The following is a 16,125-nucleotide window of genomic DNA, read 5'->3' as shown; positions in this document are numbered from 1 at the left end:
TTTCCTGTGGTTATACAGGAAAAAACAGCTGCTAACTAAAGGGAAATATAAAAGCATAAATACACAAACAAAACTGCAGTTAGGCTAAAGAAGGTTTGTTGATTTGAAGGACTGATGGAAAGAAAAAGATGTTAAAATAATTTCATCAGCTGACTACTTGTAAACACATTGTAGGAGTTTGTGCTGTGAAGTTACTTTTGACAATATGCGCATACAGCATGTAGCAGTTTTTAGGACAGCATCTGGCAAATGCCCAGTATTCCATACTGCTCCCAAAGAAGGAAACAGACTTAACTCAAAAGGTTGTTGTTTTTCCCCCCTGGCAGAGACAATCTTTTCCTTATTCTGATTTTTCTTTTGGTCATTCTTTCATAATGCATTTGTTTTATTTCGTGAAGCTGTATGCTATGAAAGTGTTAACCACTTTAAATGTGCAAAATGGGGGAGGATGAACTCTTTCCGATCCCTTTAAATACTGTGCTACAAGAATCAAAAAGATGTTAGGATAGTCAGTGCCTTCTTGGTTGAGTAGGAAAAAAATAGACAAAATTCCAGAAAGAATCATTGCCAGATGTTTGTCATGACTCTGAATACTCTAAATATGGCCAGTTAACTGCCTTGAGCTTATTTTTATCTGTCCTTAGAAGAGACCTATAATTCATGGCTGTGGATATTACAGGTTCTTCTTAAAAAAACAATTTTCAATTTCCATTCTCCCTGTTATTTGGACTGCTATATTGTTAAGCCTGTTATTTTGTTAATGGCTTGACTTTCTTTTGAAATCGTTTTTGAGAACAACTGTTTTACCTCCCATGAACTACAAGCCAGTAGCAAGAATTGGGCTTCAGCTAGCACTTGGTTTAGTTGTGTTAAATTGTGCTTCCTTGACAAAAGAACTCATTTGTTCCTGGTAATGGCATTTCCTTAAAACTGATTTTTCAGTGGAACATATTTGAGTCGTTTGGGGGTAACTAAAATTGTTATCTAGCACAGAGACATAGTGCCCTAATTGGCAACTACATTGGCCAGTAGCTTGTCTGCTCTTTGGCCTGCTTCTCATGTTAAGCCAGTATTAATCCCTGGTTTATTTAAACAATGGTTTATTGAACAAACTAGGCTCAAGTTAAATGATGATCTGCAGTCAGTCAAACTAACTGTAATTTGTTTCAGCATATTCTGTCCTTCTATTCCACTTCTTGTCCTCAGCTGTCTCAACCTGACATCCACTAAACCTTTGTGGTGCCCAACTGCTGACATTGCCTCATTGCCTCATTTCCCTTTCCATTGGCTGGCTGTGATGTTGTGTCAAAACAGTTACCCTTCCCCTTTGTTCCTCCAAGAAATAACCATACTTTGCACCTTTAACACATTCCATTTTTCTCTGCAATTGCACTTTTATTTTTTGTTCCATAACTGGCATGCAGTACCATGAAGTCATGCTTTGAGTTTAGTAAGCATTACTTGCTCTGGCACTATTACATCTCATTCTCTCCCCTTTCCTTCTGCTGCTGGAGGGTTTCTTTTTTTCTTTTTTTCTGGAAAGACTGCTTTTACTAATTCACATTTAAGTACTTTCATTTTTTAGTTGTAATAAATGTCCAGACCTCATAAGAACATAGTTGAGATCATGAAGGATCAACATCAGAAATGTTTATTGGGACTATTTGACAAATTAAGGAATGCAGTACAATATTAGATCATCACTCCCTGAACTTCAGAGCATGGGAAGTCACCCAAAGATATATAATTTGGCATGACTGTTCAGCTTTTTTGATTGTATGATAATTTGGAATGTTTTAATGTGGTTTTTATTGGATTGCTAAAATGGAAAATTTAATCATTTTAAAAAAAGAACATAGTTGAAATCAGTGCTTTTTTTCTGGGGGATGCATACCCCTAAACATTTTGTGAATCTAAGTTTGGCTTCATTGAGGGACAGTATTTCAATATTAGTAGGAAAATGAGAGTACCCCTAAACAGTTTGTTTGTTTTTAAAGAAAAAAAGCACTGGTTGAGATTAACAGTTTCTGTACTCAGTTGACATTGACACTATCTCAGAAAAGATGCTGCTGTTACCACTGCCCCTTAAGAACCTGCTGGCAGTAGAGACCTTGGTGGTGTTTTGTGGACCACATTGTGCCAGCCTTTGTCACTTCCTAGTCTGTAACACAGTAGTTCCTTGTTCTAATTATTTGCATTTACCCAGAATTTACACATAGTCCTTGGAAGTGTCATGGAGATGGTTAGATTATGAGGAGAAAGGGGAGGAATTCAGGGAGTTCAAGCTGGATAACCCTGGGGAGGGTCCTGGTAGGATAGGCGAGGTGAACCCCAAAAAGTGTCTGAGCCCAAGCAGAGGCCAGTAATCAAGGGACTGGAGAGCTGCATCCAGGGGAGAGACCAAGTGGTCTGGCAGAGGAGCTTTACGCTCCTGTGATACCAGGACCTCTAGTCAGATCCCTCTTGCTGTGGAGTCAGCCCCGGCACTGTCTCCTTCAAGGGAGGAGGCAACTGATGCTGAGCCAGGAATTGATGCTGAGCCAGCACCCAACCCTACTTCCATCCCCACTGGTGAGGCACTCTTGTTGACAAATTTTGTAAGCCCAACCTATTGAAGAAGTGCCTGTTTGCTTGCCCCATCCCAGGACTTGGCTGGTTATCATGCTAAGTACTATACCCTCACTGTCCTTCAACAGGAAGATGCAGGGTATGTGTTTTGCTTTACACTTAGCAGTTTTTCTATACCTTTTATGCATCTGTTGTACCTTCTAATCCGCACCTTGCCCTTTTACCATTCTGATTTAATGATTAAATAGCTCATCAGAAACTGAACTAAGAGTTCAAGTTATTCATCAAGCAGTGAAGGTCAGGACAAGAATCTTCTTTGTTTTTCTGAAAATAAGAATACATTGCTATACAATGTAAAATTGCACAAGAAAATGTTTGTTAAACTTTATTACCTTGTTTTGCTCCTCAAAATGTTAAGCCTAGCATGTACTGCTTTTCCTCACCAGCTATTTCTGTCCCTGCACTTTTGCAACTCCTGTCTCCATGCCATGTCATCACTACTCTAAGATAATTCTTACCTTGCATAAGTCAAGGACTTGCCATCCCATTTCCTTTAGCAGTCCTAGTGAGAACACCTTGGGGAAAGTCTATGCACATAGGTTTAGCATGAAAATATGCAAAATAGTTTCACACACACTCCACCTTCTTGGAGTTCTGTACTTCCCAATTTGTTACGTACAGGTGTAATTTTTGTAGTTGTTTCATTGTCTACCTAGAAATGAATTATAGCGCTGCTAAAATAGTAATTCCACATTACTGAAAGTTATGAAGAGCTATATGAGTTTGTCATAGCACTAAAATAAATTCACAACATCTGTGCTATATTAAGGATTATATAAATAATCCTCAAAAGTTGCAGGATTATATTTGTCCTTGCTTTCTATTATTTTTATCCTGCTGTTTAGCCTAATAGCATCACTGTGACTTATAACCGAATAAAACAACATCAAAATGTCACAGCATCATAAAAATGGGATCAATGATGTTGGGACCTACCAGTTTGGTCTGTGAACAGCAGATATGAGCAGGGCTACAATTTGAAGCTGATAATTTCACTTTAATGAGTTTACTGTAAGAAGGGAATAGAAGAATAAGCAATTGCTCTTTAAAATGAAATGTTTAACTTAATAGCTGCTGTTGGAACTGCTGAGTGGAAACATCATCTTATATCCATCTGTCATGTAGCTGACTTGTTTGATGACTTGAATTCCTGAGTAAACTGGTGTATCCAGGTAGTTCATATGTATTTGTATGTATGTATTTTTCTCTCATGAGATTTCAGTGGGTCTGCAGCATGTTCTTGGATTACATATAAATGTGTGAGTGACACTGTCTTCAGATTTTGAAGTTTATCTGAAAAGCTTGAAGAAACTGGGGCAGTAAAGCACTTAGCATTATGTCTTGTGTGCTGGTCCCGTTTTAAAGATTTTCTGAGAGTTTCTAGCATAGCTTGCAAGGCCAAGATGGATTGTTTAAATAAGGCTGCTGATGTATTCCAATCTTCCTGTGGACATGTTTACCTGCTATTAACATGGTATCAAACTACAATGTTTTGTGGGCAGTGACCTCTTCAGTCTTCTGTGTGAAAAGCCAGGAATAGCCCGATCAAGATTTTATATCATTGTATCTACTGTAGTGTTGTGATTTTGATGGCAGAAGCTGAAATCCAGAGAAGTACTTTGGGTTTACCCAGGGGTCTCTGCATGTCCAGTGGAATTCCTGACTTTCCCCCCCTTTGTACAACTGAACCTAAGTTATATCATTACTCTCTAATAGTGACCCTAAAGTGACCTCTAATAGTGCTTGTAGAGCTAACACAACCTGGAATTATTTATTTCTTCAAATGCCAGTGGAAATCATTTTTGCGATTGTATGAATAAGGCTTATTCTGTATCACAAACTGCTTATCAAACTCCCTTCAGTTTCAGAGGAGATTTTGTAGGGGGGATGCTGTTGAGGAAACATGTCTCTTGGTCATGCAAAACTAGTCATATAGTTTTCTGGGCTTAGGTGACTGGAAACAGTGTTCCTCGTACTTGTCACAATTATTCTTTAGTCATATTGATGTCCTCAGTTTGTCAGGAAGAATACTAAAATAATTATTCAAATATTTAAAAGAGCAAATGAAGATTGTTTTTGACTGAACTCTGTGCAGAAAGTCCAGCTTGTGTATAGTCATGCTTCTTAACTTGGAGAAGGAAAGTGTGTTCACGTCCTTACAGTTTTGCTATACTTCTGACTTAATCTTGCTTGTTATGTTTCATTGAAGACATTTAATTTCTAAAAATAAAGGACAACCACTAATTCAATTACATTTTGCTTCAGTTTTTTAATGACTAAAAGGGGATTGTATCTGACTAAAATCATATGAGTAGAGCTGCTTTAATCATCTTAATATGAGAGTCAGATACAAATCAGAGCTTTTAGAGGGTCACAGAACTTCCTAATTATCGGTGCATCATGAAATGCATTTACCTACTACATTTATATTGTTTCGTTATTGTGTTATATATTTTTGTATTTTTATACTGTGATCCTCAGATGAAGGTTGGTATATAAATTCAATAAATAAATAATATACCACTTTTCTGCAAGTGCACTCAAAATAGTATGTAGTTCAAAATAGTGGCATACAATCTTATAGATAGGAAAGAAAAAGAAATGAGAGAAAGAGGAAAAATGTTCATGTACCAATCTTGCATAGTGTTACATACTTGTTTTAATGGCCAGGTGGAATGGCTAGTGAGTGAGATTGAGAACATTCATTACCTTCCTGCCCAGAACAATAAATACAGTGATTTGGTCTGACTGTAAAATAAGAACATAATAAGAGCCTGCTGGATCAGGTCAGTGGCCCATTTTGTCCAGTATCCTGTTCTCTCGCTGGCTGATCAGATGCCTGTTGGAAAACCTCAAGCAGGACCCGAGAACAAGAGCACTCTCCCTTCCTGGGATTTCCAGCAACTAGTATTCAGAATCATGACAGTGTCTGACTGTGGAAGCAGAGCATAGCCATCTTAGCTAGGAGCCACTGAATTCCATGGTTTAACTATGTGGTATGTAAAGAAGTACTTTCTGTCCTGAATCCTCCAGCATTCAGCTTCATTGGATGTCAGTGAGTTCTAGTGTTACAAGAGAGGGAGAAATTTTCTTTTCCATCCACTTTCTCCATGTATACACTTCTATCACATCATCTCTTACTTGCCTTTTCTCTAAATTAAAAAGCCCCAATGATGCAACCTTTCCTCTTAGTTGTTGCTTCATCTCCTTTATAATCTCTCCATCCCATGTAATCTGGGGAATAGCTGCTGACGGAGACTGTTCTGGGAGAGTTTTGACTGTGTGTGTGTGTGTGTGTGTGTGTGTGTGTGTTTTCTAGCATTCAGAATTTATTTGGCATCAAAATCCCAACCCTATAATGAAATTGATTGTTGGAAGAGTCATGAAATGTCAAGGCTAACTTCTCTCTAACACTACTGTAATATCTTAGGAAGGCACTGTACAATCCAGCTTTTGTTTAAAAGTACTTAATAGAAACTCCTGCTATGTTCTAGTGTGATTGAAATTAGTAGAAACCTTCTACTTCCATTTTAGTAAAATTTGCTTACAATGATAGTGTATAAATGAAAATGTATTTTGAAATATACCACCTATATACTAGACGGAAATGGCATAATTAATATAAAGGTAAAGGGACCCCTGACCATTAGGTCCAGTCGTGACCGACTCTGGGGTTGCGGTGCTCATCTCGCTTTACTGGCCGAGGGAGCCAGTGTACAACTTCCGGGTCATGTGGCAGCATGACTAAGCTGCTTCTGGCGAACCAGAGCAGCGCACGGAAACACCGTTTACCTTCCCGCTGGAGCGGTACCTATTTATCTACTTGCACTTTTGAGGTGCTTTCGAATTGCTAGGTTGACAGGAGCTGGGACAGAGCAATGGTTCATAGAGGGCCATTAACAATACAAGGGAACTCCTCCCTCGCTGCCTCAGGTGGGAGGTTGCCCGGGTAACTGCTCTGGGGGAGGGCAAGAGATTTCTGGGAGCTCACCCCATCGTGGGGATTCAAACCGCCAACCTTCTGATCGGCAAGTCTTAGGCTCTGTGGTTTAACCCACAGCACCACCCGCGTCCCTTTTATAATTAATATACAGTTAATTAAAAAGGCAAGTGATGGAAGATAACCCGTTCAAGATGTTCAAAGTTTGGATTGAATGTAATCAGCTAGTTCATATTGAATTCTTATTCGCAAGCCCTACATTGCATTCCTCTAGTATTAGAGCGATAACAGATAACAGTTGTTGATATATTTGGGTCAGTGCTTAAGAATGCAAACCATGCTTGGAATGCATTTGGAAAAGTCTTAAAGATCTTCATATGTTTAGTACTAGATACCGGTTAATGTACACGAGCATGTTGTCATTACACATCTGTCCGTTATTCTGTATGATTTAACAGTTAAGCCCTTGCCATTACTTCAGAAGGCACTCCATTATGGATATATTGCTTTCCTGTTGCCTGAATTCCATCCACCTCCTTATTCTGACTAATGAGTGAATTGCTGTGTGAAATTGACTAGAGTAGAATGTTAAAAATAATGTAGCTTCTGAAGACTCTTCAGATTGAATTTAAAAGACAGGAGGCTGTGTGTGGGAAGCTGAAAAGAGACCCCAGAATTAAGAGAGGTAGGAGAAAGGTGCCTGCTAGCTGTGAAAAAAAGTCAAGATCTGATTTAAAAATGAATTGAGTCAGGAATATTTTTCAATAAATAAAGGCAACGACATCATGGAGGAGCATCCAAGGAGAAACAAGCTATTGCGAGAATTAAGATAGGGCCTACATACAGTGCTTTTTTCTGGGGGGACACAGGAGAACGCATACCCATAAACATTTTGTGAATCTAAGTTTGGCCTCATTGAGGGGCAATATTTCAATATGAGTAGGAAAATGAGAGTACCCCTGAACATTTTTTAGAATAAAAGCACTTCCTACATATAAGGGCATATAGCGTCTACAGACCGGAAGAAATTTGGCTGTTAGCAGCTTTGGAGCCTGTATGTTTGTGTTCTAGGCCCAAGGAAGTAACACAGCCAGAGAGGCTGCATTTGAATTCATAAAGATTTGAATTAATTAATTTTGACCAGTCTATATCTTAAAGATAAAGCATATCTTTAACAACTGTAGGTTGATTATTTGTTATCTGAAAGATGGAAACTGCTCTCATGAGGGTGTACCATGAGAGTGTATAGTAAAAATGAAATGCACAGGTGGATAAAGGAAAAAAAACCCTGCCCTAACAAACCTTCTATTCTAATGATTTTGGAGAGCTTGAAATTTAAAAGCACATCTTGTTTCTTCTTACTTAGTTGAAAGTAGAATTTATGGAATGTTAAGGGTGGTACTATCATAATGTTGTAATCATACAATTGTGGCACTGTATGAATAAACCTTGGCAACATAGGTTTCGGATATTACTATTGAAATATTTATGACCTAATAAATGTTTTGGAATTTTGCATTGTCAAGACTGCATAGTACAGAATGTACAGAATTTTGCTTTGTGTAGCTTGAATGCAAGTAGATGTGACATTAAACCAGGAGTAACAAATCCATGGCTATGTATATGGCCCCCAAACTTATTTGACGCTTCTCAAGACCCCCCAAATTCATTTGTTTAATTTTATATTTCTTTATTGACTGCTCCTGTGGGTCCCCCAACTGTAATGTCATGGTGTTAATTGTGGTTTTTTGGGTGCTTTTGCCCTAAAGTCATTGTCAGCAAAAGCAAGGCTGCAGGCCTATCACTATTTTATTCAGCAGTGCTTCTGCAGGGTTCAAAAACCTTCATTTGAAGTTCTTCATGTTTGTTTTTAATTTGGTTGCTTCCGATTATAGTTGGAAAATAGTGCATCTCTTTGGAGCAGTGTACAACAGCTGAGACATCTCTCGCGAAGCTAAAGCAGCAGAATTCAAAACACAGTACAGTAGTTATAAATAACTTCAGCAACTTAAAATACATATATACACACACACTTTACATATATTTCATAAGCATGTCGTCATGCTATAGTTTGACTGGCCTCGGACAGGTGGTACTGCAAGCTACAGTGATGAGCTGTTGGGCCATTGAGTGAGTGGTTGAGGAAAGGAGAAGGTATCCAGAGGATATATATGTAGGTCCAGGTGATACAGGTCCCGTTGATGTGAGGAGGGAAGTAGTGGATTGAGATGCAGGCAGGTGATTAGGGTAGTGGCCCAGGTGAAGCAAGGAGGAGGGATCCAGATGATGTGGTAGTTAGCTGGTTCAGACAAGCCATGGAGGTATGGAGAGGTCTGAGCTAGTGGAAAGGGGGGGTGGAGGCTGGCAGGGTTGTTGAGTAAAGATCCTAGGGTGTTTGTATGAATACTCAGATCCTTGTGTGTGTGTACACATGCACAACACACATACACTGTCACACATGTATGCATATACCTATATATGTCTAGGTAGAGATAAGCATTTGGCATTTTTAGTAACAGCACATATACCACAGTTCTATAGAACATGTTGTGTCAGTCACTTTTCTCCTAGCTTAGGCTTATGAAATCTATTTAAAATATATATTCTGCAGCAGGGGAGGAGAAACTTTGTTGGTTGGTGAGCTAGGTATCTTTGGCTGATGGGTGGGGCCACCCATCTGTAAATCGTCTGATGTCATGATGATATCCAGTGACTGATAGGTGGGTGGGCATGCATGGGGGTGGGACAAAATAGCACCCAGTAGGATTGAATCCTCTGCTCACCAGCTGATGAGCAAATGATTCAAAACTGCTGGTTGCAAGGGGTATGTTTTGCCCCCAGCAGGATTGAATTGCACCCCCAGTCCATCAGCTGACATCACTCGTTAATGCCAGCTGATTGACAGGTGGGTGTAGGTTGGGGGAAATGGACTTGTGTGCCAACTTGGACCCCTTGTGGGCCAGAGTTCCCCACCCTTGTTCTACTGTAAAAAGTGGTCTGTAGAGGCAGCTTCGAACAATATCATAACACTTTAAAAATAAAATTGAATGGTTGTTATATTTGAAGACAATTCCCCCCCTCTAAACACTGGAGATACTTCAAATAGTCCAAAAAGCTGTCAGTATTCATTTTCACATTTGCACTATCATCTTTTATATTAGAGAGTTGCACATTTTTTCAGTTGACTATTAAAGGATGTGTCTTGCTCATTATGAAACTATTGATCAAATCACGAAGGCAAGAGCTAGGAAAAATTACTGAAAATTTTGTTGTGCATTAATTGTTAATACATGGTTTGTCTAGGAGTCTGGAGAGATGAAGGAAAAAATGGATTAGGACTATGGCATCAAACATACCATGCTGGGGCAGGTGAAGGTTAAAGTTCTTGCCTCCTCTCTTGCCAAAATATACTGTCTTCTGCCCAGGCACTTATACTCCACCCCCCCCCCAGCTATTGGCGACCAGTTGCTCAGTTTTCACCCCCACCCCTTTACTCTATTATTGTGACCACAGGCTATTGCCACATGATCAGAGAAAAGATAGTCACACTGGTGATCAAATATCTGGTGATCTTGGGGTGCTGTTCTGGACTGTTTCACAGGAGTCTGATAAGGTGCTGTTCCTGGGTTTTTAGGTATCTCAGGCATTTTGTTATTGTGGTGTTGAAATGCCAGGCTTTCTTCCAAACATATTGTTCTTGTTAGCAGAATGTTCTCTTCAAAGCTAAAGATTCATTCCTCACTCACATGACTTACAATCATTTCATTTTCCATTTAGAGTATTAAAGACTGATATACATGAAGCAAAAGATGCAATATTGTAGAAATGTAAAAGCAGTTTTTTAATAAATAATGTTTACTAAGAGTTGGGATAGACATCATGGTGCCCATCAGTTGATGTTGCAGTTATTTTGGCTGCAGGAGTTGCTGGAAGGTGTACAAGGGACTCCACTTTGGTTTGATTAGGGTTTACTCCTTAGTGGAGGAAATTGCAGGTTTTAGCATCAGATCAGCCACAGGTTGTAGTGACATCCAAAGCCAGACAAACTATGGGCAATCGTAAAAATGGTTTTCTGAACCAAGCAAACTTCAAACAATAATTTCTGAAGATGCTTTGTTTCGCTAACTATAGTTAAGATTGACCATGGTTTAATATTTGTACAACATGTTAAACTGGTTAAGTGAAAACTGAAGCAAAATGATCTGATGATTTTGTGGCTATGCTGGAAGAGTAGAGTATGGAGATTATGGAATCCTGAGATTTTGACCAGCTCACACAGGTAAACCATAGCTTAGTGTTGTGTTCAAGCAAGGTCATTACGTGTGCTAGAGCAGGGACGTCCAACTCCCAATAGACTGCGTTCTACTCACAGTATAAAAAACTGGCAGTGAGCTACCCATTGTCGTTTGATGGATCAATGTTGTTGAGCTTTTTTTTAGGGAGCAAATGAATGAATGGAACTGAATATATGAATGAATGGAACTGAATAAGCATTGTGATATACACAGAACATAATAAAAAGTTGATTATATAAACACACAGCTGAGGGTCCTGAATCCGCAGTCAAATAGTGGACCTTAATCCTTAATCTGATGGTCCAATTTTTTTGCTAGGAAGCAAAAGTTGCTGAGCTTTTTTTGGAAAGGCAAAGTTGTTCAGCTTTTCTTAGGAAGCCAGAGTGGTTGAGCTTTTTTAAAATTCTTTTTAATTTTTTTATTTTGGGGGAAGGAGATCCCTGAGGGACCAGAGATCTACCAGGAACACCCCGCGATCTACCGGTAGATTGCGATCTACCTGTTGGACGTGCCTGTGCTAGAGGATCATGAAATCAGTTTTAATCAAGTGAAGGCTTTAAAGTGTTTTGTATTGGGTTTAATGAGTTTCTAATATATTATTGAGCGATTATCTCACTCACCCCTGAAAAAGTATCCATTTTTAAGAGAGAAAGTTACAAAAATATTCCCAGGTTCCTTAGTTTAACTGAGCTGTACACGTTTTTCACTCCAGTTAACAGCCATTGAAATTTTGAAAGAAACCGCTTCTCTATAGCACTCAGAAACATCTCCACAAGGGAGCACAGTCTTTGACTGACTTTTAGCTTGTTTCAAAACAAAGCATTGAATTCAAAGAGGCATTGGATTGAAGGTGGATGATAGGACCAAGGTCTTAAGATATTGACTTAAGAGAGATCTTTCTTCTGTACAGTGGTGCCTCGCAAGACGAAATTAATTCGTTCCGCGATTTTTTTCGTCTTGCGATTTTTTCGTCTTGCAAAGCACGGACTTTGGAAAAGCTTCAAAAATCACCAAAGTCTTCAAAAACCTCAAAAAAGGCTACCACACCGCGTGCTATGAGTTGCTCCTTGAAGTGAATGCACGGTTTTAAGAAAAAGGAAACAAACTTGCAAGACAAAGGAAACAAACTTGCAAGACTTTTTCGTCTTGCGAAGCAAGCCCATAGGGAAATCCGTCTTGCGAAGCAACTCAAAAAACGAAAAACTCTTTCGTTTTGCGAGTTTTCCATCTTTCAAGGCATTCGTCTTGCGAGGTACCACTGTATATAGTCAGAATCTAGTATATATTTTCTCCAAGATGATCTAAAACCTTTAAAATAGCCTGAGGTGAGAAACCTCTTCTTGTTATAGGTTCCCCTGGAACTGGATAATGAGTGATATCCATACTCATTTACTCTGACTTTGACTAATTGGATATTGCCCAGTCTTTTTGATATGTATGATATGTTTGATATGTGTTCACGTAATGTTTCTCAGCTTGCCTTTAAGACTTTACAGAACAGTGTATATATTAATAGGCTGTGCATTTATATATGGCATGAAAATTTTAACAGTTGTGGTTCATTTTTTTGAATGCAGGCCACATGGAAGTGGCAAAGAAAGAAGAATTCTAATGCATTGTGTTGATATATGTGCAGAAGTAGCATTAAATTGGCATGAACTATTTTTATCTTTTTGTTTCCAGGTTAAGCCTTGAAACCAGCTTTAGCCATTACTTTTCAAGTAAACTCAACTTTACATTTTCACTTTATTTTATTTTTTCTAGTCAAAATGTTATGGCCAGAAACTGATGACAGAAGTATTTAATCGGTTGAATTTGGTTGAATCGGACTACTTTGGAATTGAATTCCAGAACATGCAGTCATATTGGGTATGTAATATATTTTTATCTGAATATAAACACCTTTAAATAGATGTGTTTTCAGCTTTGTTTTTAAAGGAAGACATTTGGTAGTTCTACTCTGGTTAAATTTGCACAAAAATTCCTTTAATGTAGGAGAAAGAGGATTATATTACAGGTAAGCAAAGCTGCACCATTAGTGATGCAGCTGCAGTTGTTTCAGATAATAACCCTACACAGTTGTGTTGAATGCTCTTTTTTGGTCCTTCCATTTTTAAATCAAGCACTACCTACTTTGCTTATTATGGAGCTCTCTTAATTTGAGTGTTTAGTTCCTTTTCAATGAATTTTATTAGTTTTTGCTATGATTCAAAAAGAACGGTGTTTCAAGAAAAGACACCAAACCACTTGATTAGCATTTTTAGAGTTGAAATGGAGTGCTGTATAAATTGGAATCTCATTTCTACTGTGTAGCGTTTGTACTGTATCTTTTGACATAGAATCAAGATGTTGTGCTACAAGGGATAAAAGTAAAATGTAGATCAAACAAAGCTGTTTAGGAAGTCCATGACTGGGATCAAGTAATATAACCTTGAGCAATGAAACAGGCCTGACAATACCTATGACATAAATGGCATAAGGCTTGATGTGAAGTCAACTAGACACGTGGTGGAGTGCACCATTGCACATGTTGTGTGTTGGTGAAGTTGCATGGACTACAGTGGCTATCCCAATCCATATACTGCCATAACTGGGGAAAGGCACTGCTAGCCACAGAATTCACTTGGACCTCTAATGACAAAGGTTTATCTAAACTACATACCTGATTGTTCAGAGGGAGTGCAGTATCTTCAGGATGTAAGAACCTACCCACAGAGCCTCTTTCTTACCAGGTTTCAAACTTAGTTTGTTGGCCCTTATCCAGTCCACAACTGCATTCAGGCATAGATCCAGGACTTGCACAGCCTTTCCAGATCCAGATGTTAAGGTGTAGTAGATATAGATGTTAAATAGCACTGGGGACCAAATTGTGCCTTGCAGAATTACATAACACAAGTGCAGGAGGCCATAGAACATTGTTGTCCCACTGTTACACTCTGAACTCACCCACATAGGTAGGAACAGTGCTACGGTAATACATTGCCTCCTATACTGATCCTGAACAGTTGATGTAGGAAGATATGGTCAGTGGGGTCAAAAACCACTGAGAGATCAAGTAATCGTAACAGCGTTGCATTTTCGCCGTCCCTCTTCTGAGGGTGACAAAGACTGATTCAATCATGAAACCAGGCCTGAACCCAGATTGAATTGAATCTAGACATTCAGTGTACTCAAACAACACTTGCCTGATGTACTTCATTTGATGGCAGAATTTGCATATTTAGATGTAGAGTTCTATCTAGACCTTTTGCAAAAAAAACCCAGTTTTTTTCTCAGTGGATAAAAAAATATCTTTGACATTATTTTTGAAGTTTGCATGAATAAATGCATTCATATACTTGAAAGGAATTTCAAGTCATTCATTCTAATCTTTGCCCTCTAGCTGTATTATCTTGGGCAGATTTCATTCAGTCTCCTCACTGAAACCTCCAGAAAGAGTTGCCATAAGTTTCTTGGGCAAGGGACTCTGTTGCACAAGCATTAGTGTAAATGAATTTTCCTGTGATCCTTCCGAAAGGTGCTCTGCCATAACTAGAACTCAGTGCTTTTCCTTCATTTGCCTCAGGAAACTTCTTTCCTTCTGCTACCTTTTCCACTATATTTTTCACTATCTATGTATAGACATTTTGAGGTTTATTCCTTTAGCTAAAACATTTGTTTAACTGAAATGGGGGTGTAGGGAAGTATTGGTTTACAGGTGCTAGAATTATTTTAGCTGTGTGGTTTTATTTACTGCTGCAGTGTTTGCTTAATTATTTACTAAGCCCTTTTTTCCTTGTTCAGATTTGGCTTGAGCCTATGAAACCTATAATTAAACAAATACGAAGTAAGTATATATACTATTTCTATTAGTGTTTCTTTCTAGGATTCTAGCAACTTTTTGGTGCTATTCTTAACATGGCCACATTTGGAAGATTAAGGCAGGATATCTATGAGCTGTGTGTACCCACATGCAGCTCCTTTGCTGCCTCTTTGTGCAAGCGTGAAACTATCCAGGAAGCCAGAGTTAACTGTAGCTTCCTGTTAAGTCTGAACTGAGAACTATGGTTCATGTCTCCCAATAAGCCAGGGTTTTGGAGCATACTTTTAACTGTGGTAAGGTGCATGCAGCTCATGCCTATGCTACTTTATTAAGCCAGAATATGATTGCCTGACTTTCCACATCCTGGTACCCTACAGAAGTTTTGGGCTACAGCTCTCATCGTTACCAGCTATCATGGTCAATGGTGAAGATGATAGGAATATTCGTCCAAGACATATGAAGGTCACTATGTTGGGGAAGACCGTTCTAGAGATTTGAAGCAAATGAAGATAATCTGTTTTGCATGACACACAGGTTCACTTAATCAATGGAATTGGAGAACATTCATATGGAAAACACAAAAAAATGAAGTTTTTTTAAAGCAGCTTTACAAAATTACATTCCCACTGGCTCATTCAGCAATTCAAATGCTTTGTTTTTAGAAGGTTTTGTTAATTAGTTTCATCCTGCTTTTTTGTTTCAATAATAAAATGACTTGTATCAAAAATAAAAATACAACAAAAGTAAACAAAACATTTTAAAATGCTTTAATTAACAGAGAATTCACCTGAATTCACCTGTTTCACAGATCAACATTTGTTTTCTGGCTGCAATTTCCTTAGAATTTGGATCACCTTAGGAGCTTCATGAGATCCTATTCCAGTTTTTGATTATGCCAACTTCCCACATTCATTCAGCCCATTTTACTGTTCTTTGATGTTCTTGTATTATTTTGGCTCCCAGTTTCGCCATAATCCCTTTAATCCCTTTCCTTCCACCATTTAGTAGTTTTCAACAGCTACCTACCACTGGCACTTTAGCTAATATAGGTTCCTCTCCTGTATTTCAGATCACTTGCTTTGGGTGTATATTACAACCATGTTTCAGAATTATGTTGGTATACTTCAGAGTTACTGTATTTAAGTTGAAATGTTCGTGATCCATTCAATAAATACCTAATTCCTATTACCTCATGTTTGAGAGTTGGCAATTGGTATTCAGATTCAGTGTTTCAACTATAAAGGTAAAAGTTAATAGAATGCATTGGTTTTATTTTAGGACCAAAGAATGCATTGCTTCGTCTAGCCGTAAAGTTCTTCCCTCCTGACCCTGGTCAGCTGCAAGAGGAGTACACCAGGTAAACAATGTGGCACTATTAATTCCACAAAAATTTACAATGGAAATAGGAAAGAAGGATTAATAAATTAACTCAAAGGACCTGTGAATTCACTGCCAGAGTT

The 16,125-nt window shown here is 38.5% G+C and overlaps 1 protein-coding gene across 7 annotated transcripts in view; it reads left to right on the top strand.

The window, feature by feature from the left end:
- FARP2 (FERM, ARH/RhoGEF and pleckstrin domain protein 2) overlaps positions 1–16,125 on the top strand; it is a 63,797-nt gene that overhangs the window by 6,774 nt on the left and 40,898 nt on the right. For all 7 annotated transcript variants that reach the window (XR_013839294.1, XR_013839295.1, XM_079977260.1 and 4 more), the window contains exons 3-5: positions 12,628–12,732; positions 14,647–14,689; positions 15,944–16,022. Coding sequence is in view for 5 of the 7 variants with exons in the window: in XM_079977260.1 (XP_079833386.1) it covers positions 12,628–12,732; positions 14,647–14,689; positions 15,944–16,022 (227 nt within the window). In the remaining 2 variants the exon portion in view is untranslated. The remainder of the gene's footprint in view (positions 1–12,627; positions 12,733–14,646; positions 14,690–15,943; positions 16,023–16,125) is intronic.

Source organism: Podarcis cretensis, assembly GCF_951804945.1.
Source record: "Podarcis cretensis genome assembly, chromosome: 5".
In the NCBI taxonomy this organism is placed as follows: Eukaryota; Metazoa; Chordata; class Lepidosauria; order Squamata; family Lacertidae; genus Podarcis; species Podarcis cretensis.
The sequence above is the reverse complement of the archived record's forward strand: the minus strand, read 5'-3'. Positions and strand labels throughout refer to the sequence as shown.